The sequence below is a fragment of the Bos indicus x Bos taurus genome, chromosome 29, assembly GCF_003369695.1.
Source record: "Bos indicus x Bos taurus breed Angus x Brahman F1 hybrid chromosome 29, Bos_hybrid_MaternalHap_v2.0, whole genome shotgun sequence".
Classification (NCBI taxonomy): Eukaryota; Metazoa; Chordata; class Mammalia; order Artiodactyla; family Bovidae; genus Bos; species Bos indicus x Bos taurus.
This window is the reverse complement of record NC_040104.1, coordinates 332,380-358,359: the sequence shown is the minus strand read 5'-3', so window position 1 is coordinate 358,359 and position 25,980 is coordinate 332,380. Positions and strand designations below refer to the sequence as shown.

The following is a 25,980-nucleotide window of genomic DNA, read 5'->3' as shown; positions in this document are numbered from 1 at the left end:
CCAAGGAAATGAGAGCTTTGAAGTGCTGGTGCTCCAAGAGCCGGGCCTGCCCCGCCCCTGGGAATGTCGGGGGGTGTCCTTGCTTCTCTTCATCTGTGTGTATGAAGCTTGAGGCAGTGCACCCACCGCTGGAGGGCAGCGGGGGGGCCAGCACCACACACATCCCACCGGAGTCTGCCAGGACTTGTGTCCAGGGGTGAAGGGCGGGGCGGGGCAGCACAGGGAAGGACGGCTGAGGGGCAGCGAGGAGACATGGAACTGCAGGCCTCCACCATGGCTTTTATTTGCTGTTTGCTCCTGGAGGTGACCTCAACTCTGGGCCACAGAGACCCTCATGACCTACTCTCGTGACGGTGGGGACCAGGCCTCAGAGTCTCTGCCTCCAGCACCATCCACGCGCCCTCCGGGTTAGAGGGTCAGATGGAAGATCCCGAGGAAGGGGATGTGCCCTTCCTCAGCCTCTTCAGGGTGTCCCTGGACAACTATCCTTCACACAGGCCGCCAGGGGGTCGTGGGGGACTGGCGGGGCCCAGGGAGCAGGCGGGCACCATGATGCCACTGCTCTGGCCAGGCCATCTGGGTGCCGAAGTGCGGGGCCGCGGAGACCCCAGGCTGACTGCACAGAGGGGCAGGGGCTCTGGCTTCACAGGGACTGGCAGGCCCAGGGGGAGCCCTGGAGCCAGGAGCACGCACTCAAGCACACACGACGAGCCCAGTGCCACCGTGCACACAGGAGGAAAGGGAAATGGGACCTTGAGGGCTGAGGCTGTTGGAAGGTTCATGGCGAGAATCACCAAGGACCGAGGGCCCAGGCGTCAGTGTGGGGCCGGCACCCCTTCTCTGTCGGCCTCCTCGGACCCCGAGGCATCATCAGGCCCGGGTGTGCGCCCATCCACGCTGCCGTCGGCCCTGCCCTGGTGGTCCCTGCTCTGCTGCTTCTGCCGCCGTGTCTCCTTGTACCTCAGGGTGATGTCCCTGCGGGTAGTGGGGGTGCGTCACCACAGGCCGGCCCGCTGTGGGGTCCCTGGATCCCGCCTCGCAGAGGAGCTCAGGGCCCGGGGCCGCGGCGCTCACCGCAGGAAGAAGCGCCAGACAGTCCAGGTGAGGGCGAGCACGGAGCCGAGAGTCCAGCACTGGGCGATGTAGAAGGGCAGGGACAGCGTTAGTGTGTGCGGGTCGTACTTCACCACTATCAGCAGCTCCGTGACCGTGATGGCCGCCACCAGCCAGGCCTGCTGGCCCAGCTTCTTGTGCAGCTTCCTGCGGAGGGAGGTGGGGCTGCGCGGAGGCCGAGGAAGGCCCCGCCCCGCCGCCCCCACCCACCACCCAGGCCCCGCCCCCGCCGCCCCAGCCCCGCCCACACCCACCACCCAGGCCCCGCCCTCACCCACCACCCAGGCCCCGCCCTCACCCACCACCCAGGCCCCGCCCCCGCCGCCCCGCGGCCCTTACGGGTCGTCCATGAAGTCATAGATCTCCCGCATGGCCACGCCGCCCACGTTGACGAAGAAGACGAGCCGCAGGAGGACCAGGTAGTGCTCGGGAGGCAGCCACAGCACGAACTTCAAGTAGAAGGTGTTCAGCTCTGCCAACAGAAACTGGGGGCAGAGGAGGGTGGCTGGGAGCCCGGGCTGGGGTGTGCGGGAAGCCCAGCCTCGCCGGCCTTACCACCAGGATGATGCCGCACACAGCCAGCCAGCGGCGCAGGCTGGAGGCCGGCTTCCACTCGAAGCGGACCCAGCTGTAGGGCGTGAACTGGAACACGATCCTCTTCATCTTGCCCCTGGAACCAGCGCCCATCAGCTAGGGCAGCGCGCTCGGGACATGCCCACCTCCCCAGCCCCCCAGGCCTTTTCCTGGACAGTTTCTTTACTTCTTCGAAGAGGGAGGCAGCCGGGGAGGATGACCCCAGAAGGGCTGGCAGGGAAGACAGGGAGCTTGGTGGCCAGGATGGGCTGATGTCCTGGTCGCCGTAAGAGCGATGCCCAGGGTCACATCCCAGGTGTTCACAGGAGGCAGCACCCTCGCCCACGGCCCCTCCCCACAGGGCCTCCAGCCCCCCAGGCCCCGCACCAGGGCCCAGGCCCGCCATATCAGCAGCTCTAGAGACGTACTTGTAGGTTGGAATGTTCCAGAGGCCCTGCCACTTGTATGTCTTCAGGGACAACCACTCGAGGGTCTTCATGCCACAGTAGATGCCCAGCCCATTGCAGACAAGCACGTCCATGATCCACTGGGGGTGGGAGCCAGGTGGGAGGTGGCGGCGCCATGGGCCCCCAGCACCGAAGGCCCTGTCGGAGGGGACCGGGAGCTGCCCTCCTCCCCCCATGGTGTGGCCGGTGGGGATGGAGGCACGGGCTTGTGGTGGGGGCGGGGGCACCTACATGGTCCCACCAGCACTCGCTGAAGTTGGGTAGCTGGTGCTCCAGGCTGTACTCCAGGAACTCGAACATCACACTCACGATCGTGCACATCCACCAGTCGCGGATCATCAGGGTCTGTGGCCGAGGCCAGGGCGTCAGCTCTCCGCGGTGGGACCCTCAGGGACAGCCCGCCCCTCCCCGCCCCACAGTCCTCAGGGACACACAGGTAGGGGGGCAGCTTCCACTCCAGCTGCCCCGATTCGAGACACTGAGGCAACTCTCAGGTGTGCCCCAACCTAGGGGTGTGAGCAGTTAGCTACGGGCTTATCCCACCCAGGGACCAGAGGCCTCCGTGGGTTGGTCTCCTTTGCTCTCTGCTGGCCACTGCAATGCCCAGGACACGAGGTCAGGTTGGGGCCCCAAGCCCAGTAGCCTGCCCGTCCAGCACTGTGGGTCCTGCTCACCTCATGGCTGGAAAACAGCCCAGAGCTCAGGGTGGGCCTGAAACCAGGAGACCTGTCCAACAAGGAGGTACCCACCTTCAAGTACCAGCCGATGAAGTGTGCAGGCACAAAGCCGTCCAGCTTGTCCTGTGGGGCAGATGCAGGCCTCGTGCTCGGTCCCCCAGTGCGCGCTGGGAGGGGACCCTGCCACCACCAGAGGGCAACCTCACACGTGAGCCGCTCAGCCCCGGGGCCCCCACCCCGTCCAGTCTGCAGAATGACTCAGGTTCCAGAAACACCCACGACTGGGGCAGCGCCCAAGAGCCTGTCCAATAATCCGCCAGCTTCACGCCCAGGACGTGGTACTGGCTTGCCGGAGGAGCCCGCATAGCGTGAGGCCCGCCAGGTGACCGCTCCCGGGCACTCACCCAGACGTTGTGGAAGGGGTCGGTCTTGTTGTCTGCGTCGTAGATGAGGCAGTTTCCCCCGTAGTCCCTCTCTGGAAGTGGGACCCCCAACCTGGGGTCCACGTACTTCAGAAACTGGCGGCCGTCCTGGACGGTCTGCAAGGCCAGTGCCCGCGTCAGCAGGGCGGGTCTGCAGTGTCCAGACGGCGCCCACCAACCAGGAGGGGAAGCACCTGTCTCAGTGTGGCCCCACGTGGGGCGGGCAGAACGGGGGCGTCTCAGGTCCGAGGGTGTCCCCATGCCCCCATGGAGAGGCCCAGATGGCCAATCCCCCTCTCCTACCCTGGAGAGGCCCGGATCGCCGCTCCCTCCCCTGCCCCAGGCTGCTCAGGCCGGATCGCTGCTCCCCTCCTGCCCGTCTGCTCGGGCCGGGCCGCACACAGAGGGACGGCATCGCGGGGTGTGCTTCTTCACACAGCGCCTAGGCAGCCTCTCCTGACACGAAGGCGCCAGCATCAGCCAAACATGCCTCTAGACCCAGCACAGAGACTTTGGGTGTCACCCCCAGGAGGGGAGGACCCCCAGCAAGAGAGCCCTGTTCGTCCCTCTACCCCCTCTGGCCACCAGCTGGGGCCCCAGATACTTGTCATCAGGACCCCGAGTACTGGCCAAGGGACACACAGGGAGGAGGTTCCAGGTGGGGTGACGAGATGTGGTCTGTGGTGTGCGGACAGACGGCACCCAGACCTGCATCTTGTCACATGACCGAGGTGATGCCACGAACTGAAACGTCCCCACATGTGCTCTGGGAACGTGGGATCTGAGGCCCAGGAAGCAGGGCAGCACCTGTCAGCACTGCGTCCCAAGTCAGGATGGCCCCAGACCCTGGTGCCAGGTCAGCGGGACTCAGGGCCCTGGACACTCACGCCTCAGATGTGAGCAGTGCAAGTGTAACCAGTCTGTCTAAGGGCATCTGAGGAAGTCAGCTGCCGTCCCAGCCTCGGGCTCATCAACCAAACCCAGAGGCCAGACCAGGAGCCTCCACTCAAGGGAAGGCCGAGGAGGCCGACTGACTCCTGGACCCTCTGGGACAGGGCAGCAGCCGGGCAGAAATCTGCACACAAAGGGCAGGACCCACATGGCTCCATGCTGCTGACTGACAGGGCCCAGATCTAGGTTCCTAAGACCATTCCAAAGAAACCAGGCTCCCTGGAGAAATGGTTGACTCCAGGGCTGGGGCAAGGGGCCCCAAGATGGGCCTGGGTGCGGGTATCTTCTAGCACCAAAAGGAGGGAGGTGCTCAGAAACATGAAGCAAAACACCGAGATCCCACCAAGATCGGGCTTGTGAGCGCGCCCTGCAGCCAAAACCGAACAATTGGAGCAACAGAACAAATACCGACTTACAACCCCGAGGATAACGCAGATGACCGCGAGGGGGCGCTGATGTCAGAACCGAGTTGGGGAGAAGACACGACCCCCGCAGGCTTCCCGCTGGGCTGTGGAGCTGCTCCTGCTCCGGAGAGGGGCCTCCCTCCTGAGGGCCGGGTCGGGGAACCTGGCAGACACGCCTGCCAGGGATCTGGACCATCACCAGCGGTGAGGATGTGTGTCAAATCTTAAAAGGAACACCGGTCACGCCCCCTGCAACCCTGGGAGCAAAGCCAGGAAAACACACGCCAGGCCAACTACAGACAGTGTCTCTCATGAAGACAGTCGCAGAAATCCTCTGCAGAGTCCTGGGCAAACAAGTCCAGCAGCAAATACAGAGGGCCATGCCCCAGGACCCAGCGGTTCATCCCAGTGCTGAGCTGGTTCAAAATAAACGAGTTAACACATCCTATTAATAAAGGGGAAAACCCACATGATCATGTCATCTGATGCAAAAGAAAAGCATCAAACCAACAAAATTCAACAGCCTCTCATGATAAAAACACTCAACAAATTAGGAAGAATGGAAGTTCCTCCACTGATAAAGAGCATCTGATGAAGGCTCCCTACTGAGAAGTTGGGGGTGGGAAGGCTGGTGCTGGGCAGTGAGGCCAGAGATGGACAGACACTCAGCTTGGTGAGGAAGACGTGAACCCCCGTATTCCTGCAGAGACCCCCTCAGAAGCCCCCTGAACAGCAGCAGAGCTGTGAGAACGAATGAGTCAGGTGCAGCTGACAGCACATAGCAAACAGGCCGTGTTTCCAGATGCGAGGACCAGCAGAGCAGTGTGAAGCCAAGATAAGCCCACTGAGCACAGCATCAGGAAGAGAGATACTCAGGGCTGCACTCTGAAACCCACAAAGCACTGCTGGGAGAAGTCAAAGACCCGCGTACGGCAAGAGTCCCGTGCTGCAGAGAAGGATAAACTGAGAGAAGGTGTGGGTTTTACCTAACAATGACTAACTGTAACAGATGATTCACATTAGTGTAAGACGTTCATAACAGGAGAAACTTGGTGAAGGACTAATGGAACCTCTCCGCACCAACCTCACAATCCTGTAAATCTGCATTAAAATAAAGTTTCTTTTAAATAAATAAAACAAAGTATGGACCATTAATAAAAATCAACCAGAACAAAAACTGGTCTCCCCAAGACATACCGACGTCCACAAACACGTGCAGAGATGCTCAGTGTCACGAGCCATCAGGGACATGCAAGCAAACCACAGGAGATGCCACCCTTCACACCAAGAGCCGGGGGGACGCGGAGAAACGGGGAGCTGTGCGTGGCTGCGGGGCTGCAATGCGGGCCCGGCCGCAGTGGAGCGCAGTCCTGCGGCTCCTCTAGAGATTAACCACTTCCAGGCGGGTCCTCAGAGGAAGGGAAAGCAGGGCTGAACAGACACTCACACACCCGCATCCACAGCGGCGTTACACAGTCACCAGAAGTGTAGGCAACCCAAGTGCCCGCTCAGCATGAGTGAACACACAGGCGCGGCATCAACACCACGGGACGCTGCTCAGCCTTGAGAAGGAAGGAGAGCCTGACACAGGCTGCAGCACGGATGAACCTCGAGGACGCGAGGCTCAGAGAAGCGGTCCAGTCACAGAAGGACGGACGCTGTCTGACTCCCCCGAGAGGACGCGAGGCTCAGAGAAGCGGTCCAGTCACAGAAGGACGGACGCTGTCTGACTCCCCCCAGAGGACGCCCCTGGAGGGGTCACATCCGGAGACACAAGGGTGGATGGGGGGCCAGGGGCTGGGGCCGTGGCAGAAGGGCAGTGAGTGTCCATTTGGGAAGATGAACAGGTTCTGGGGATGATGGTGGGGAAGGTAACACAGCCTGGTGAATGCTCTAGTGTCCCGAGCTGGAAATGGTTGAGATGGCAAATTTTATGTTACAGAATTTTTTTTTTTTACTATAATTAAAAAATTTTTTAATTAAATGCATTGCAATAAACCTCCCCAAAACTGTACCGAATTCTACATACACGTGTGTGTCTGTGCACGCACAAGTGAGTAAAACTGCTCTATGGACTGCATCAATATCAATTTCTTGGTTTGATACTGTCTTATATGTATTTATTTTAAATTGAAGCATAGTTGACTCTAATGGCCAAAAGTGAAGAGAAACTAAAGAGCCCCTTGGTGCCAGTGAGAGGAGAGTGAGAACACTGGCTTAGAACACAACACTCAGAAAACTAGGACCAGGCATCCAGTCCCATTGCGCACGCGTGCTCAGTCACTTACGTCCGACTCTTTTCAACCCTGTAGACTGCAGCCCTCCACGCTCCTCTGTCCACGGGATTCTCCAGGCAAGAATACTGGGGTAGATTGCCATGCCCTCCTCCAGGGGATCTTCCCGATCCAGGGCCCAAGCCCAAGGCCTCCTACGCCTTCTACATCCCAGGGGTATTCTTCACTGCTGAGCCACCGGAGGAGCCCCTCTGGTCCCGCCGCTTCATGGCAGATAGAAGGGGATAAAGTGGAAGAGCTGACAGACTACTTCCTGGGCTCCAAAACCACTGCAGATGGTGACTGCAGCCATGACATTAAGACGCTTGCTCCCTGGAAGCAAAGTGACGACAAACCTAGACAGCGCATTGAAAAGCTTCACTTTGCCGACAAAGGTCAGTCCAGTCAAAGCTGTGGTTCTTCTAGCGGTCACGTACGGATGTGAGAGCTGGACAATAAAAGAGACAGCAAGTCGAAGAACTGATGCCTTCGAACTTGGTGCTGGAGGAGACTCCTGAGAGTCCCTTGGACTGCAAGGAGATCAAACCAGTCAATCCTAAAGGAAATCAACCCTGAATATTCAGTGAAAGGACTGAGGCTGAAGCTGAAGTGCCAATACTTTGGCCACCTGATGTGAAGAGCTGACTCACTGGAAGAGACCCTGATGCTGGGAAAGACTGAAGGCAGGAGAAGGGAGTGGCAGAGAATGAGAAGGGTAGATAGCATCACCGACTCAGGGGACACAAATTCACTCTGGAAGACAGTGAAGGACAGAGGAGCCTGTCTTCTGCAGCCCGTGAGGTCACAGAGAGTCAGACACAGCACACTGCCTGAACAGTGGCTGACTCACAGTACTGTGTTAACCTCAGGCACACACGCCATCTTTATTTAGGCAAAATATCGAGGACCTGGGTAAAGAACAGAGAACCTACCTGTGTAATTTTTTCACAACTTCCTGTGAATCTAATTATTCCAAAACAAAATGTAAAAAGAAACTCAACATGAATGAACAATCTTGGTGTAAAATATAAAACTGTGGAGGTCTTAACAGGAAACACAGGAGAAAATCTTAATCAACTGGTCTTGGACAAAGAAGTCTTTCACGTGACATCAAAAGCACAAAAAGAGAAGACGCCAGGCCCACCACTGTTAAAAGAACAAGGCCCAGCTGCAGCCTCGGGGGAGGAACGTGCAGGCTGCCGGCAGAGGGCCCTGCGCAGGGACAGCGTCAAAGTCCCAACACTACAGTAACCAACCACCCGGGTTCTCAAAATGGCAAAAATAAAACTTCACCAAAGAGGATGTTTGCTTCCTGGGTCATAAATGCAGGAGAAGTTGGTAAACATCACGAGCCATTCTAGAAATGCAGTGAAACCCATGAAAAGACACTGGCTAAAATAAAAGATTCTGATGACGGCCAAAGCTGTGAGGGCCCCGGCTATCAGGCCGACCCGCCACGACACAGGAGCCCTCCCGGGGTCAGGTCACGACAGAGCCTGTGCCGAGGCTCTGAGCTGCTCCTCTCACACCCGTCCCACGCCAGCCCACACTGCTGGAGGGACAGACAGACGGCGGTGCCTCCACCAGAAACACCTTCCACAGCAGGGGAGCACCCAGGTGAGCTTCAGGGCCGCAAGGGCCACACAGCTCCACTCCCAAGGTGTCTGAGACAAACGGCAGGGGAGGAGGGGACAGACCGTGGCTGCAGGGGGGCTGCGGGGGCCGGGCTCCCCGCTGACTCTGGCGTGTACACACACACAGACACAGATACACGCAGCATCACGACTCCCGCCCTGCACACCTTCCCTCAAGGCAAACTTTCCCACGTGATGATAACTCACACAGCCCTCGCTGACGGTTCTGAGACCAAATATTGAAGTCACACTTCAGACATCAGACAGATGTCGGCGGCAACAAATCCTGATCCGAGATTTCCTAAGGAGATGAGTTTCCAACCTCCTCCCACTGACCACCTTGCCGAACACGTGCCAGAAGGGACAAATGCACGCACAGCCACGGTTGTCCACAGACCGGAAGCGAGGCCACGGCGACTGGCCCGGCCACCGGTGACAAGTCAGCGCCTCCTCTGCCACCTCACACCCACCTGAACCCCACATTCATGCAACCAAGAAAAACCTCTTACCTGGAAGAGTATAAAGATGAGAAACAGCTCGTAGACCACACTAACGCAGAGCCAAAATCTCCAGTAAGCTGCAGAGACAGAGAACACAGAGGGTGGGGCGCTCGCCCCGAGGCTCCGCAGACCCCACGCGGCTCCCTGACGCCCGACACGCGTGGGCCTTGCTCCAGGCCCCTCCCGGGGTCCTAGCAGAGACTCTGGAAGTGAGCTCTAACCCGGAGTGAGCATGTGGTTCTCTCCGGAGCTCTCCCTTCCTCTTCCTCCATTCCTGTCCCTAATCGTCCGTGTCTTTTTGTCTCACTGCCGCAGCAGAGACGGCCCACGAACCACGGGACACGAGCAGCGACAGCCAAGGCCCTTGTCCTGTGTCCACTGGGGACACTCCTAACCCTCATCACTAAGTAGGTCTGCAGGGTTTTGGTAGAGACTTTTTGTCAAGTTTAAGAAAATCTCTTAATCCCAGTGTGCTATCAAATTGGTTCTATCATGAACGAATATGAAAACCCACTCTTCTGCCTTCATGGGAATTCGTTTTTCACCTTCAGTGTTAGTGTGATGAGTGACGCTAACACATTTTCTAACGTTAACTGGTCCCGAATTCCTGGGATGACAGCTTGTTTTAGGAACTGTCCTGAGTTCGTCAGCACGCTTGTCCAGTGGCGACACTTGGCATGCACACTGTGTACTTTAAAGTCGCTGCGAGTCCACCTCAAGTGTTCTCACCGTAAAAACAGCTGAGGTTACACGAGGTGGCAGAGGTGCTGACCGTACTGCAGTAACCATTCTGCAATATGTGCATGAAGTCATCACTCAGAACCCTTAAACTCGCGTCACGTATCGATTATATCCCGACAAAGCTGGGAGAAGCAGCCCTTGTGTTAGCTGGTTCTCCCCCTCACCACCCGCCTTCCACTCTCTCAAGCTCAACCTTCCCTGGCAGATGAGACGGTGGGAAGGGGAAGGTCTAGAGCTGCCCCAAGAACCTCCCTAACCCTGTTCAATGAGGCCTAAGGCACCTGCTCTCCCCATGCTTCTGTCTATGCAGAGAAGAAGCCCACCCCCAGGCTATTTTTAAAAGCTAATTAAAAAATAAGCTGTGCACACACACTTGCCCACGGTAATTCCACAGCTATTCCAGGTCATCCGTGACCACGGCACATGCGCTCCCACCCCGAGCTTCGCTGCGACCCGGGCCAGGCCGTGCGGCAGGCGAGCCGGGCATGTGCGGGCCTGCTCTGCAGAAGCGGGCGGGGGTGTGCGGTGCTCGTCCCCTGGGTTTGAGTCCCTTGGCAGCCGCCTGGGCACAGCTGTGCACACACTGGGCCCGGGGGTGGCCCGGCACCCTTGGAGCCTGTCCTGCATCTGTTTGCCAGGAGACCTGTGAGAACCCATGCTCGCACAGGCAGAAAACCCAAGCTAGTGAATTCCTGGGAAAGTCGGCTATGTACTGGGAAGGAAACAGCTCAGGTGACAAACGTTCTTCAAGCCCGTGAAGATGGGGACGCCTGGAAAAGTCTCCCTGGCTCAAGGCTGCAGTAGCAGCTCCAGGGCTGTGGTGGGAGATGCAGGGGGACACAGCCGTGGTGCCCAGCCGCTGCCTGTGAAGGCGGCTCAGTCCCTGCTCGTCCACACCCACATGGGTCAGAAAGGCCCCCAACCCCCCTGCCAATTGACTGCGGAGCCCACCAGGAGTCCAGGCCTACGCACCCCCACCCCCGGTCCCCAGAGGCCCTTGTCCATCCCCCGGCCGGGGTCTCCACACGCCCCCCAGCCCCGCCCCACGCTCCCTGAACCACCCAGAGGCTCCTGAAGCTGGGTCCCTGAGTCCGTCTGCCCTGCTCCCCAAACGAGCACTTGTATTTTCTTCCTAAACATCAACACTGGCCCCCTCAACCGCACTGGCAATCTGCCTACCTACTCCAGCTTTCAGAGAGAGACGCGAGTGAAAATAAAGACCATGAAAGGAAGGGGGCCTTTGTAACGGGCCAGACCCAATTCCAGTTTCCAAATAAATCAGCTCCCCAGTCCGGTGGGCCTGGAGCCTTGTGTCTGCTCCCCCAGGAGCGACTTGAGCCGGGCCCAGGAGGGCGGGGGAGTGGAGACCTCAAAACACCTCCTCATGCTGTCCTCCCGGCCTGTAGATGCAACCTGATTTCAGGATTTGAGTACCAGGTGAACAAGACGTCCGGCAGGTGCCCCCGTGGGAACCTACCGAGGCTGGCAGAGAAACAGGCTCACACGCAGAAACTAAAGAAGGGCCAGGCCACAGTCGGAACACAGACTCAGACACCACAGAGAGGAGGGCCGGCCGGGGCCCCTCTGGCCCGGAGCCGCAGCCGGGCTCAGAGCACGCGACGCGTCCTGCTGGGCGACCCGGGCGCGACCCGGGCGGGCCCCGCCTGTCCCGCCGGTGACTCACCCAGCCCCCGCGCCCACGTGGCCTCGCTGCCCTAGCGCTTGCGTTCTCCCTTCCAAGCCCGTGTGACAAGCACGGAACACACCTGGTTTCTCACTGATTCTGGTTTCTGACACTTGAGCTCACTCCTCCACGACTCTGGTTAGGAGTCCACACCCTTCCTGGGCAGCAGTGGACAGGCCCAAACCAGTGGAGAAGGTCCTGCGGCCCGAGCTGGGGAGGCCAGGACCATCACACCGCCCCACGCCCCGGGCAGGGACCACGCAGGCTTCAGCCACACCAACGTCTCAGGGGGCCGAGTGGCTGGTGAGCCCCCAGCTCAGAGCCTCCGGGCACGTGAGCCCCCAAGCCCTCCCTTCCGGAGAGAAGCTGGGCAACAGCCAACACAGACCCTTAATCTGCCGCTTCCACAGGTAATCGGGTGGGGACACCCATGCGCACACGTGGAAACTTACCACAGCCTAGCTTATCGCCGTGGAACTGGAAACCCCAAGCACACTGTCATTCCAGGACGGGATCCGTGCACGTGGCACGTTCAGATGAGGACTGCAGCCACCAAACACCCAGTTCTCAAGCGCTCACCAGGACGCGCTCGTGAGGCCTGCGTGAGCACTGAGGACGCAAGGCGCGAGCGCAGCCGCTGCTGCCATGCTTGCAGCTGCGTGTGCGTGCACACACACACACACACACACACACACACACACTACAACGTATCGGTGCTTATATTCACGAGCGGCTTCTATTTTCATTTAAAAGGATGACCCTGGGATGGAGGCGGGATGGTGGAGACAGGAGCGCCGGCTGCGGAGGGTGTCCAGTGACCCCCTGCCGTGAAGAGCAGGGGGCCCTGCAGCGGAACGCAGAGCACCTGCGAGAGGCCGCCAAGTGCCCTGCACAGTCCCAGGGCCCCTCCGCCCCCAGGAAGACTTCCCTGACTAGCACCGTGTGGGCAGGAGCGGGACAGGAGGGCCCAGAGCGGGGGAGTCGGGGGAGAAGAGGGGCTTCCCGGCGCCTGCGATGGGGAGGCGCGCAGGACACTCACGCAGCAGCACAGACACACGCGACCCTCAGAACAGCACCGCCACTCGGCACACACGGAGAAAGGAACGGCAAGTTACCTGGATGAGGTCTGGAAAATGGCCCGTCTTTAGCTTGTGTGACTCCAAAACATAAGAAAACCAAAATACTGGCCACAATACCTCTGCAAATAAAGAACAAACAGCCCTCAGTGTGCGGAAGCGTGAAGCTGTGGGTCGGCTCCTCCTAGGCAGGAGGTGGGAGGGAGCCTGGGGCACCCACGGTGGGGACCGCCCTGACCCCCGGTGGGGCAGAGCTGAGGCTCAGCCGTGGTGAAGCTGGTGGCTGAGCACCGCCGCCCTGGCCTGCACGGCCCCCAGAGGCACCACCACCCCGGAGAAGGCCCTGGCCCCGGGCTGGCTTCTGTGCACCATCAAGGGCTAAGGCGGCTGCGCGGTAAACACACACACCACAAACAAACAAACACCCCTCCAGGCCCACACGTGACGGTCCAGGGTTCATAAGGCCCTAGAAGGAAAGAGGCTGTCAGGGTCCCAGGGCTTCCCGCTCTAACAGGCAGGCCTCTTGGTGGCTCTCTCACCCCAGGGCTGCGTGTCCAGTCCGAGCAGGAGCCCCAGGAGACAGCGAAAGGCACGCGTTCCAGGCCGTGGTGACCCCACGTGGCCCAGGAGCAGGCCTGAGGACCCCGAGCCCGGGCCCCAGCCCTGGCGGTCAGTGCAGACTGGGCGCGGAAGCACACTTCCCGCTTCCGGGCCCAGCGAAAGGACTGAGACGCCCTCCCACCCGGCGAGACTACCTGGGAGAACCTGTCCACCAGAAGCACTTTTAGAGGAAAGCAAATACATCACGCTTTAAAATAATCTTTTAACTTCAGAACAGAAAACTTACAAAGACAATACAGAATCTCCCGCATCCATCACTTTGGGACCTGTCACAACCAGTGAACCGACACTGACACATAACTAGAGTCCACAGCACTCCTTCTTCCAGATCTCCTCAGTTTTTAAGCTAGCGTCCTTTTCCTGCTCCAGGCCCCAGGCCCCACACGACAGCCGTCTCCTCAGGCTCTGGCAGCCCCTGTTTGGATGCCTGCACAGTGTTGAGGAAGACTGGGCAGGTGCTTTGTGGGTGCCCCTGAATGAAGGCTGTCGTTGCTCACGACTAGATCAGGGCTACAGGATTTTTGGAACTGAGACTACAGATGTTAAGAAGACCATCTTTCCATCGTATCAAGGGTACACGCCATGGACACAAGCCGGACCACCGGTGCCAACCTGGATCCCCGCAGGGTGCCTGGCAAGTGTCCCCCTCGCCCTCGGGAGGGAGGCCCCTGCATGGGGGTGGGGAGCAGCTCCACAGCCTGACAGGAACACTTCTGTCTTCTCCTGACTCATTGCTGACATCAGCAGGGACTCGAGGGTATCTACATTGTATTCGGGTTATAATTCAGCACTTGATTGTTTTCTTTGCTCACACTCTTCCAGCTTCGGCTGCTGGGAGCTTTCATTCAGCTCCTGTATCTCTTTGACATACCCTATCTTTGTGGGGTTTTGTATTTTTTTTTTTTTTAGCACTCCCTTCTTTCTGGTGCTGGAAGATACCCCAGGTTGTTCTTGCGGGCTCCCTGTCCCAGCCCTGGAATCAGCCATTTCTCCAGAGCCTGGCTCCTTTATTGGGGAAAGAATGGTCTTGGGAACCAAGACCTGGGTGCCCATGTGCTCCTTCCCTCTGGACCCTCTTGGCCAACAGAACAACAAGACGTGTGTGCCAACCCTGCACACACGCACACTGCAGATTCGCCTGTGTGCAACCCGGCTCCACGTTACACTGCGCCCGAGTCCTCACTGATGCCCAGCAGCACCTCTTATCCACGGGTCGCTCTCCCCTCGGTCGCCTGTGACCTGCCCCCAGCGCTGAGGCCCTCGGCCCCCACCCGCCGCCTGTGTGGTCCCAGGGCTCAGGGCAGCAGGGAGCCTGCTGCTGACCCGCGCCCGTGGGAACCAGCGTCGCCCCAGGGCACAGTGCTCTGTGCGCGGCCCGGGCCTTCACGCCTACAGACCCCACTCACGGCTACAAGGCAACTTACGGGGCTTTGGTTGGGACCTCGCTGAATCCACAGGCCCAGAAGAAATGACACCTCACCAATACTGAGATCCTATCAGCAAACACGGACTATCGGTCCCCTGATTCAGATCTTTGATTTCAGTCATCAAAATTTTGCAGTTTTTCTTACGTGGATCCTGTACACTTTTTTTTCCATTTACACCTGAGCGTTTCATTTTCTCCGGTGACTTCGGTCAGCGCCTGCCCCCGGCCCCTCCCTGAGGCGCTGCGCTCACGCTGAGGCAGGGGCTCCTCCTTTCACAGCGGCATTCCCGCCTGGGGTCCTCCGCCTGCTAAACAGTCTTTACAAGTTGCACACTTAGCTTGGCGTTGTTCAGTCCTGTATTTACCATTACAGCATCAAGACAGCTTCAAGGCTCCCCAAATGCCCCCACTCCACCTCTTCACACTGCCCTGCCCCTGGAAAGCACTCGTCCCTCTGCCCTCACAGCGCCGCCTCGTCCAGATGTCACAGCACTGGGCACACGTGGCATACAGCCTTCCCAGATGCGCTTCTTTCACTCCACAACAGGCATTTAAGCTTCACCTCTGTCTCCATGGCTTGGCAGCTCATTTCTTTTTACTGCTTAATAATATTCCACTGTATGAACGAATGCAGTCCACTGTTCACCCATTCAGCCACTAAGGACATTTTGGTGGCTTCCAAGTTTGGTGCTTCCGAACAAAGCTGCTGTGACGGTCCCCGTGCAGGTTGTGTGTGGCCATGAGTATTCAGCTCCTCTGGAAACACCAAGGTGCAGCTCCCGCTCCTGCCTGCTGGGGCCGGTGGGGCACGTGTGGCGGCGCTCTCTGCGGGCACACGGGGCACGTGTGGCGGCGCTCTCTGCGGGCACACGGGGCGCGTGTGGCGGCGCTCTCTGCGGGCACACGGGGCGCGTGTGGCGGCGCTCTCTGCGGGCACACGGGGCGCGTGTGGCGGCGCTCTCTGCGGGCACACGGGGCGCGTGTGGCGGCGCTCTCTGCGGGCACACGGGGCTGCGCGTCCTCCCGGGCTTGCGTCCTTGCTGGTCTCCCTCCAGATCTCCCGCCAGGTTCGTCTGCGCTGCTGGAGTCCCCGTGCAGAGCTCTGGAGCTCTCTGCACAGAGAAGACAAACACGCCGTCAGGCGCGTGTCTGGCGAATGTCCCCCACCAGCCTGAGGCTTGTCTTCTTGCTGTCTCAGCAGCGTGTTCTGTAGAGTAGAAGTTTTTAATTTTAATCAAGTCCAACTTACCAGTTTTTTCTTCCACAGAGCATGCTTTTGGCATTCTATTTAAAGAGCCATCAGGACTCCCCTGGAGATCTAGTGGTTAAGACACCTGCTTCCCTGCAGGGGGCGCCAGATAGACCCCTGGGAACCATGATCCCACGTGCTGTGTGGCGCAGACAAAAAAGCCATCAAACCCATCACCAGATTTTCTCCTGTGTTTTTTTCAATAAATTTTAGTTTTCTATTTTACATTTACGTCTATAATCCATTTTGAATTAATTATTGTGAAAAGTATATAGGATCTGGTTACTCCAGGGCCACTTGTCATCACGCTCCTTACTCTGCTGACTTGCCTTTCTCCTCTGTCAAGGACGAGGGGGCCGTGTGGCTCTGGGTTCTGCTTTAGCTTCCTCCAGCACCACTGTGCTGACCACTGCACCGTGTGCAGCCAGCCCTGCAGCTGGGCAGCCTCCCCCTCTGGCTCCGTTCCTCCTAAGTGCTGTGGGCACATTGTATTTCCTTCTGTTACAAATAGGCAACATACATTGATACTGTACATGTATTGATGAGTCTACACATTTACAAGTGCATAAGTCCATCCTAAAGAAAATCAGTCCTGGGTGTTCTTTGGAAAGACTGAAGCTCCAATACTTTGGCCACCTGATGTGAAGAGCTGACTTATTTGAAAAGACCCTGATGTTGGGAAAGGCTGAAGGCAGGAGAAGAAGCGGACGACAGAGAATGAGATGGCTGGATGGCATCACTGATTCAATGGACACGGGTTTGAGTGGAGTCCGGGAGTTGGTGATGGACAGGGAGGCCTGGCGTGCTGCAGTTCATGGGGTCGCAAAGAGTCAGATACGACTGAGCGACTGAGCTGAACTGATGTGCACATGTACGTAAACAGCCCAAATGTCACCAACAGATAATGAGCCAAGGGACTGGGGCGTGTCCACACGGTGGACCATCCCTTGGAAACGGACCAGAATGACCGCTGACAGACACGGCAACACGGGCGTCATGAAACCATCATGCTGAGCAGGAGGGGCCGGACACGAGGGCACGTGCCGGCCGAGACTGTACGACAGGCCAGAAGGGCCTGTGGGCTTCGGTGCAGACGGCCCCCGGCCTCGGGGAGCCCGCGTGCACCCACCTGGTGGTGGCGTGTGCTGACCCGGCTGGCTCGGATGGCACGCCCATAAATATTAGATGGCACGCCCATAAAGCTGCTGGAGGAGGGGAGTCTGCTCTCCTGAAGCGACAGAACACGCTAGATCCAGAAAAAGAGGCGAACTTCAAAGTTCAGGGAAAGCAAACCAATTTCCTAAATTTTTAACATAGATATTAATAAAAAATAACCATAACCTTTGGGAAGCAAACATCAAAAGCTCCGACATAATAAAAAATAAAAATACGTGGGCTCCAGCAGCCTCCAGACACAGAGGGCCGCGCCACAGCCCAGGCTGTGAGGTGCTGACTCGGGGAGAGACAGAGGGCTGCGTCACAGCCCAGGCTGCTGTGAGGTGCTGACTCGGGGAGCAGGTGAGCCCCCTCTGGGGGTGTGAGGGGTCCTGTACACTCACCAGTCCCTGGGAAAAGCTGCAGAACCTCGATCAGGTGCAGGCGTGGGGCCTGCAGGCTTCCAGGACGGGCTCCAGGCACCATGGCAGCCCCAAGGGCCTGGAGGGAACTCTCCTGCCCTGAAGTGGTTGAGAGGGCACAGCAGTGCCCGGGGCCCCAAACTCCTACCCACCTGCCCTCCCCAGCCCCGCCTCTGCTGAGATCACATGGGGGACTCGGCAGATACCCAGGTGGCCCTGTTGGCGGCATCTGTGCCCTCGCTCGGACACGGACAGCTCGGGAGAAAGGCCGGCACAGGATGAAGAGCGGGGGAAGTGCCCACAGGGGTCCCGGGGTGGCCAACAAGCCCCCTTGACACTGGGGGCTGGGGTGGGGGTCCCTGGCAGCAAGGCTTTGTGACTCACCCAGCAAGCGTCTGGTGGGACCCAGCCCTGCCCCCGGGATGGTGTTCCAAGACACTCTGTATGGGTGGGGGCGGGGAGAGTGGCTCTCCCCTGGGACCTCTCTAGCCCGGTGACATCAGGACTGCTCGACTCTGGCCCAACCTCACAGCCACATGGGACACCTCTTCAGTCTGACCAAGTTCTGCCTTCCGGGCTCCCTGCATGGCTGCGCCCAGCAGACGGTGCAAACCCTCCCCTCAGGGCCAGCACACAAATTCACAGCAAAGGCCAAGTTCCAGTCAGAAGCCCCCTCGAGGCGAGAGCAGGGCCCTGGCCAAACGGCCTCGAAGCCTCCCAGATCCTCAGGGCTCCCTGAGGTGGGGGGACAGCCCCCCGGGGCCCACCCGGGGTCCAAGAGCAGCGCAGCTGCCTCCTCGGCGCCGGGCCCCACTCCCCGTGTGCCGGCCTGCGGTGTGACCACGGAGGGCCGGGGAGGACTGGGCACTCAGAGGGGCTAGACTTGGGGGCTGACACGCAGAGCTTGGAACGAAGAGGAAGACCCAACAAAGCCAATGGGGAGACTGCAGGGAGGCGGGGGGACCCCACAGAGTGTGGACCCAGGAGTCCGGGCAGGAGGCCTGCACCTCATGGGGGAGGGCGAGACGCGCCTCACGTGTCCTGGACCCTGGCGTCCACGTCTCAGTCCAGCCGGAGGGCAAGACCCCAAGGGTGAAGGAATACAAGCCCAGTCTACCCGCCGATGATGACCAACAGTCTCCTGGCACCTGTAGGCTCTGGGAGGTGCCCTCCACCTCTCCTCCTGCCTGGCCTCCTCCAGCTGCCCTACCAGAGCAGGTGGGGCCTGGGCCCCAGGACTGGACAGCAATGGGGGCTTCGTGGGACCAGAGGGGAGAGGTGAGTCCGTCCAGTGTAGAAAATACACAGGAACGAGTTTTAAAACCAGCTAATCTTCCCCACGCACTTCTGAGACTGGCCCCAGAATCTATCGGATTCAGGCAAAGGACACAATCCTGCCAACTAGTTTCTTTCTGGAGATAAGAGAAGATGGGCCACACTCCTCACACGGGGCCAAAACTTTCTAACAGCCTCTTATCAGCCCAGTGCAGAGCACGGCGCCAACTGAGGGAGCCACTCCTGGCCTTCCAGAAAGCCCAGACACTCAAACTCAAAGTTACCGTGATTCACAGTGAGAAATGAGGATTTGGCCTTCCTCTGCGTCTAGCCAGAACTCCTAAAACCCCCGGAGTTCCCTAATTGCTGAGGGCCACAAAGCTGTCCCTGGTTATGTTTCGAATCCCACCTCCAAATGGGACCATCCACAGGTCCCCCAGCCCTCTGGGGGCGGGGGAGCTGACTGCCAGTGGCCTGCCTCAGTCAATCGGTCGCGCTGTGTGAGGAGCTCAGGGGCCGGGTGAGTGACCCCCCAAGGGCCTCCGGGACACGTAGGCGCTCAGCACCCCTGCCCCACCACCCACCCCGCGTGTCTCCCCATCTGGTTGTTGCTTAGTCTTCTTATGGTGAACTTTTTATAATAAATAAGCAAAATGTTCCTTGACTTCCGTGAGTCACTCTAGCACACTAATTGAACCCATGGAGGGAGCATCAGGTGACAACCGCATTTGCCACTGGGGGCTAAGAGGGCGGGTGCAGCCTGGAGGGGCTGAACCTGGGGCCACGTGGCCTGGCGCTGCCCAGGGCGACAGCATCGGAACTGAGCTGACCTGCCAGACACCCAGGTGAGGCCTGGGTTGCCAAGGGTTGGATGGGTGGGGAAGTCGCCCCATTGAAGCTGACCCGAACCCCTGAGCCCTCCCTGGAGCCAGGTCTATGGTGCCAGGGCTGGGCCAGGCAGAAGAAGGGCTGAAAGTGCCACAAGGCCCCAGGGCCCCAGGAGTGCAGACCCTCGCCCGCTGCCAGGCTGGGCGGGTACCTCTTGGTGTTGTAGGCCGTGTCCCTCGGCGTCTCTTCCAGCAGAGTCACATAGCCCAGCACGCAGGTGAGGATGAAGAGCACGGTCAGGGTGTGGGCCCGCCTGCAACACAAACACAGCCCGCGTCAGCGCACGGACAGCACGCGGTGACCACGTGAGTGGCACACCCCGAAGGAGCGCACTCCGTCTTTGACCTGCAGCTCAAAACCCACTGACCGCTGGCTGCTGGTCTCGTGACGCTCGGGCGGTCCTCTGCCTGCGTGTCGGCTGGGCGGGCGGGCGGCGGGGAGCGGGGGCAGCTCTTGTTCAGAGGGACTGGGCCACAGGTCACACGGCTCAAGTCACAGGACAGATCACGCTGAGAGACCAACCTCGCAGTTTATGCCATGACCACACGTCAGAGCCCCGCGAGGGTGACGAAGAGAGGCCCCAGGACCCAGACTGAGGGCGTGGGGCACGAGCACTGCCGCCCACCCGGAGACCGGGCCGGGGATGGCTGCCCGGACGGGCTGGGAAGGGGCCCCTCCCGCTACCGGGCCACCCAGCTGAGGCTGCAGCGTCCCGCGCGGAAGGAAGGAGGTGGCTCTCGGCAGCCAGCAGGCCTGCCTGACCGGAAACACGGCCAGGGCCACCGCGCTGTGTCGAGCGCCACACGCCTGCCGGAGCCCCTGCCTGCTAACAGCTGTCTGTAAAGGAGGCAGGGACCCAGCTCCTAGACCGAAAAGAGCAGTGTGTCCTTGGAGAGACACCTCCAGCCTTGAGCAGCGTCCTGACGACCAGGCAGACAACACGCGGGAAGCCCCGAGCCCAGGACTGGCCCCCGAGCGTCAGATCCCTGCCTGCCGTCAGAACTCCGTGAAACAGAAGAAACCAGAGTCGGTCACGAGCTTGGAGAAAACACTCACAACACTCACGCCTGACAGAGGCCTCTGTACCCAGAACACACGAAGAGCTCTTACAACTCAACAGTAAGGACAAACGGTCTCCTGCAAACGCAAACAAGACTCGACACACACCTCACAGAAAAAGGCGCGTAACTGGCCGGCAGCACACGGGAGGCGCAGCTTCGCCGGCGAGGCTGCGTGCGGACCCGCGGGAGCCCCCACCCCGGCCTCCGGCGGCCCCCCGCGTCCCCGACCCGGGCAGCTCGCTCGCTTTTCTCCCATCTTCACTCAACAGCAGCCCACAGCTGCCACAAAAGACGCCATGAGGAGTCGAACTGGAACTGCAGAGTTTTGGTTAGTACAGGAAGAACTGATATGTGACGAACGCTACATGCGAGTCCCCCCACCCAAAGACAGACTCTCTCCCTCTCTTCAGTTGGTATTTTATGCTGTTTATCATGCAAACAGAAACAGCTGGGTGCGGTAAGTCAGCTCCAAGTGAAGAAGGCAGACACTGCATTCATTCTTTTACCACGTTTCACAACACTGGCATTTAAAACTGTCAAAAGTGAACAAACTCCTACTTTAACTGTTTTAATAAAATTCAATAGTAACATATTCACGAGTGAGTTTGAAGCCGCGAGGGAGCTCCAGGACCTCAGCCTGCCAGCTGAATTCCACGCAAGTCTCAGGCCCGAGACCGGCGCGGGCGACACCGCAAGGCGCTGCTGCAGGCCGCCACTCCTGAGGCTCCCTGGAGGTGGTGACCCAGAAACTCAACTTCTGCTGGACACCAGCCTACATACAGAAGGACGCGGCGAGCTCAGCTGCCTCTCCTGGGTCGAGGACGCAGCCCACCCTTTCCACCCGATTTGCACAGGAGAAGCAGAGTCACTGAGACCCCACCAGGGCTGAGCTGACAATGACGAGGCGTGGGACTCTACCTCACCTCGGCCCTGAAGATGCTCAGAGCTGAGCCGCATTGCCAGGGTCACTCAGGTCGGTGACAGGGGCCTGGGGTCTGAGCCCTGCCCAGGACGGCTCCAGCACACCAACACCAAACCCTTGTCGTGAGGTGAGGAGACCCAGTGTGAGTGCGCCCAAGTGACACAGACAACACGTTGGCTAGAATATACCATGTGCCAACAAACCTCAATCCTGCCTTCCTGCGCTCTCGCTCTTGGAGCAACACAAACAGAGGGCTGGATATGGGGAAAGATGAGGTGGGCAGGGGCAGGGCGCAGAATCAGGGAAGGCCTCACAGCAGGCCTGGAGATGCAGGTCCAGGCCTGCAAGACAAGAGCTGAGGGCCAGCACAGGGCAGGCCAGCAGTGGGGCCCACATGGCTGGAGGAAGGGGTCCCGCCCTGTGAGGACCAGACTGGCAGGGGTAGAGAGCAGAGGGGGCTTGGGTGGAGCCACAGGAGGCCTGCTCAAGCCCGGGGCGTCTGTAGCCTGCACTCCGAGGGAGGCAGACACCCCTGTGCTCCAGAACGCCCAGCTGCCTGCCCTGAGAGGCTGGGGCCATGCTTACCCTAGTGAGCATTTTCAAAGGAAAAAAGCAAAAAACAGGAATAAGTCAGAAATCAAGGTGTTAGAACAAGCCCCAAAGGCCCCTGCACTACAGACTCCTGGCCAGGCTCCTTTTCAGCTCAAACACCAAGTCTAAGCTCAGATTTCTCCTCAAAAACCACAGAGCCCAGAAGTGGGACAAAATTCGTAAAGCAGTGAAAGAAATGTTGAAGCAGCATCCCCAACCCTGAGGAGTGAAGGTGGATGGAGGAAGAAGGCGGGAATCCAGCAGCAGGCCTGCCGCGCAAGAACCACCAAGGGAAGTTCTCTCGACAGAAGGGAAGAGACATTTGAGGGAAACCCGGGGGCCAGGAAGGAAGACACTCCAGGCACTGTCCTCATGAACGCTGACCGGGGCCACCAGGGCCCAAGTCGGAAGGCCAGATGGATCAAAGCGGACTCGATGTGGCCAAGTGCAGATGCCGGCGCTCACTGTGAACAGAGACGCTGCGACAATGACACGCTGGGGCTCAGGACACAGGAAGACTCCATGCCCTCCAGACGCCAGAGCTCCCAGAACATCGCCGGGCTGCCTTGTTGAGAGGTGACGCGGGGATCTGGGCACAGGGATCGCTCGGCCGTGAATCCTGTGACTTGGCCGCTGAGCCAGCGTGAGGGCATGAGGACAGTGGGCTCCCGGCCACGGCCAGTGGAGATTGCCCAGACGTCAGCCCCTCTCTAGAGAGGACCAACCCACTATGCCGCATGGGCAGGGAGGCAGTCTGCCAAGCCAATTAGAGGAGATACGAAGGTGTGGCTGTGAGAGTGAGTGCAGAGCGACGGCTTGGCCACGTAAGGCCAAGACCAGACGGCCAGTCCCGGGCCTGCGAGAGGCACCTAGGGCCACTGACCAGCGTGACCAAAAAGGCATCAGCTGGCAACTCATGCTGCCCAGATGTGGGCGAAGCTGGCAAACCCCAACCCACAAGGACTGAGGAAGGCGTTTCCCAGAACTTGGGGCATCTAAGATCTGCTCTGCAAATTCTCATACCTACTTTTAAAGCATATTGCTAAAAAAAAATAAATAAATAAAGCATATTGCTAACAGCGGAGCCCCGAGAATCAATTTAGGGCACTCACCCAAGGCTCAGTGTTGTAAGAGGTGAGCATACAACGAGCGTTTCCCAAACGTCACAACCACCCATCTCTTCCCTGACTGGAAGCGTGGTGACCCAGTGTCGATTCACTTATCTTCCACCTACAGGTGGTAACGTTTAGAGGCAGCTGTCAGCACTGGGTCTCCAAGAGGGACTGGAACAACGCTTAGGCATTTTGAGCTGCTGTATCTTTGCACACTTTCCCAGAGTCTGTGGTGCTGACGTTTCCGAGGCGCTCCCCACCAAAGGCACCACGACTGCACAAGAGGGGTCGGCGCCGCGCAGACCCTGCCGGCCTCTGCCCCTTCCGGCCGGAAGCAGCCCAGACCAGGACACCAAGGCTCAATCTGAACTCCAAACTCTGTCGCTGATGATAAGTTGACCCCCAAGAAGCCCAACCTTCTTTGAAAACGAAAACTGTGAACAAAGTTTTGAACATGGAAGAGTTATTTTGAGTAACTGTGGAACATATAGTCATTTCCACAAATATATACCTTTTAGTCTTTAATTTTTTGGTAACACTCATTAGTAAAATTCCATAAAACAAACAATTAAAAAGAAAGAGTTTTTAAAATCCCAGCACAGCAAGGCAATGATGGGAGACTCAGAAAGTGGCTGGGCCCTACAAATACAAGTGAGTCATTCTCGCCAGGTGAGCATCTGGTTACCTGCCTTACGGAAACATGAAGCTTCTTCCCCTACACAGGTGAGGGCAAACCCGGGATGCAACAAAAACCACATACGCCGGCACCCCAACACCTGTGGTGGAGAGGCTGGGGCCCCCGCCCTGGAGGCAGGTCCCCGGAGCCGGCAGCCCTGGGGCACGCCCTCCTCAGAGCCCTCCAGGCTCCATCAGACCTCCCCACAGGACGGCCAACTACGGCAGGCCTTTCTGCATCCCCACGGGCAGGGACCCATGGGCTGGCAGTCTGTGCTTCTAAAGATACCTGCACTCACTCTTCTCACTCTCTGCCTTCTGAGATCAGTGCAGTGCTCAGCACCCCCCAGCACAGGAAGCCTGCTTGTGCCAGAACCTAAGCTTCTCGTTTCGCTCTCCGTTGTATGCCCTAAAGCAGCAAGTGGCAGCCCCCAAGACAAGCACTAAATGAACGGGAAAGAAGCAAAGCAAGCCGGGCCACCACTCCAGGACCGCAGTCTCCCTTCAGTGGCCAGCAGCTCGGGTGTGGGAGGACTGTGCCCTCTGTCCTGCAGGACAGCCAATGGCCTGGTCCACGCACAGAAATGTCCAGCAGGGTCCCACAGTACTCAAGTCACTAGCTCCGGGGCCGCACCCTCACTGAGGAGGGCACCCCATCCTTTCCCCCTCCTTCTGGCTTCAGGCCGCTGGCGCACAGCAGCTTCCCAAAGCAGGGCCGGTCGTCCCGTCACCCACCCCTCTCCCACCCCTGCCCGAAGCAGCTGCCTGCACAAGAGGAGATAACACCGACCTCATCAGAGGGCTGCTTCCCCCACCACACCCTCTCCTTGCGGCCTCTTCTGGGTCAGATATGACACTTGTGGCCGCACGTGCACCTCCTCTGAGGCTTCCCAGACTTGCTGAAGAAGCTGCTTCCGTGCAGCATCCCTGCGGACTGCGGCCCAAAGCCACCGCTGTCCCCAGGGCCCATGGCGGGACTCAACTTCAGCTGGACCTGAACTGAGTAGCAAAGGGCAGCCACAGCCCTCCTCTCAAGCACATTTTCCAGGATACAGGGTTTGTGCCTCTAACAAGGAACGGAAAAGCAGCTCAGACAAGCAAAGGATAGCCCAAGGTCACTGGGTCATCAGGTGCATGAGCCATGTCTGGGACCTGTTGACCCAAGGCTGGTTTCCTGGATCCTCAAACGCAGAAGCGCCCAACTCGGCCCATGAACTCTTCCACCTCTGTTCCTGGCTGCCCCTCCCTCCGTGACCCCCCCGTGAAGGCAGACCAGAGGACGGCCTGAGCCTGAGCCGAGGCGTGGCCAGGTCAGAGCTGTACAGGGGTCAAAGGACTGGCCTGGCACGGGGCCACTCAGGAGAGGGAGCGCCTTCCCTCCACACTCGTCCGCTGGGCTCCTGGCGTGGAGTGCGGCGCGGATACTGCCCCACTCGCCGGGGGAGCAGGGTATCATTTCACAGGGCATCCGCACCGTCAGAGAAAGGGGCCGGACGCAGGGCAGCGGGGGACTGCGGGCAGGGAGGTCAGGAAAAGCCGCTCTGAGGAGACTTCGGAGCCAAACCCTCCCGGGAGAAGGGACAGGGGTCAGAGGTGGGGGCTGGACACCGGGCAGGCCGTGTCCGGGGGGCGGCGGCGAGAAGCCGGCCCCGGGGTCCCGGGGCACACTCCACCCGCGCGGCGTGGCCACGCCCCTCGCGACCCGGCCGGCACCCGGCGAGCCGCCGTCCCTCACCAGAAGAAGGTGTTGGTGCCGTCGTCGTAGACCTCGGACTCGGTGCTGCGGCGGCCCGCGGCCGGCCCGCTCGCTCGGCCCGCGGCCGCGCCGTCCGGCGGCTCCTCCAGCGAGGCCTTGCCCCCCGGCACCGGGGACCCCGGCCGCGGCCCCTCGGCGCCCCGGCGCTCGCCCCTTCGCATGACGCCCGGGCCCTAGCCGCTCCGCCCCGCGCCTTGACCCCACGCACCCGAGTCAGCGCGAGACCGCGCGAAGAGCGCCGGGAAGGGGTCGCGGCGCCCGCTCCGCAGGGTCTCTGGAGAGCAGAGGCTGGGGGCGGCAAGGAAAGGGCGG

General features: G+C 59.5%; 1 protein-coding gene across 5 annotated transcripts; it reads right to left on the bottom strand.

Moving 5' to 3' along the window:
• Window positions 1–259: 259 nt before the first annotated feature.
• Window positions 260–25,980, bottom strand: PTDSS2 (phosphatidylserine synthase 2). Of its 5 annotated transcripts, none has more exons than XM_027532894.1 (12): window positions 25,648–25,960; window positions 19,703–19,804; window positions 12,555–12,637; window positions 9,024–9,091; window positions 3,235–3,369; window positions 2,903–2,953; window positions 2,385–2,498; window positions 2,115–2,233; window positions 1,669–1,783; window positions 1,453–1,598; window positions 1,075–1,260; window positions 260–975 (listed from the first exon to the last, which is right to left on the bottom strand). In XM_027532894.1, exons 1-12 carry the CDS (start codon window positions 25,827–25,829, stop codon window positions 816–818), a joined length of 1,461 nt encoding a protein of 486 aa, XP_027388695.1. In that variant the 5' UTR covers window positions 25,830–25,960; the 3' UTR covers window positions 260–815. The 5 variants fall into 5 exon arrangements, with proteins under 5 accessions (XP_027388695.1, XP_027388696.1, XP_027388700.1 ...); XM_027532895.1 differs by having other exon boundaries at window positions 1,075–1,133; XM_027532899.1 differs by lacking the exons at window positions 19,703–19,804; window positions 25,648–25,960 and adding an exon at window positions 14,561–14,646.

Coding starts and splice junctions, on each gene's coding strand:
- PTDSS2 (XM_027532894.1), bottom strand. CDS start 25,829: ATGCGAAGGGGCGAGCGCCGGGGCGCCGAGGGGCCGCGGCCGGGGTCC. Junction 19,805..25,647: donor GGCACCAACACCTTCTTCTG/GTGAGGGACGGC, acceptor TTTGTGTTGCAG/GCGGGCCCACACCCTGACCG. Junction 2,234..2,384: donor GCGAGTGCTGGTGGGACCAT/GTAGGTGCCCCC, acceptor TCCCACCCCCAG/TGGATCATGGACGTGCTTGT.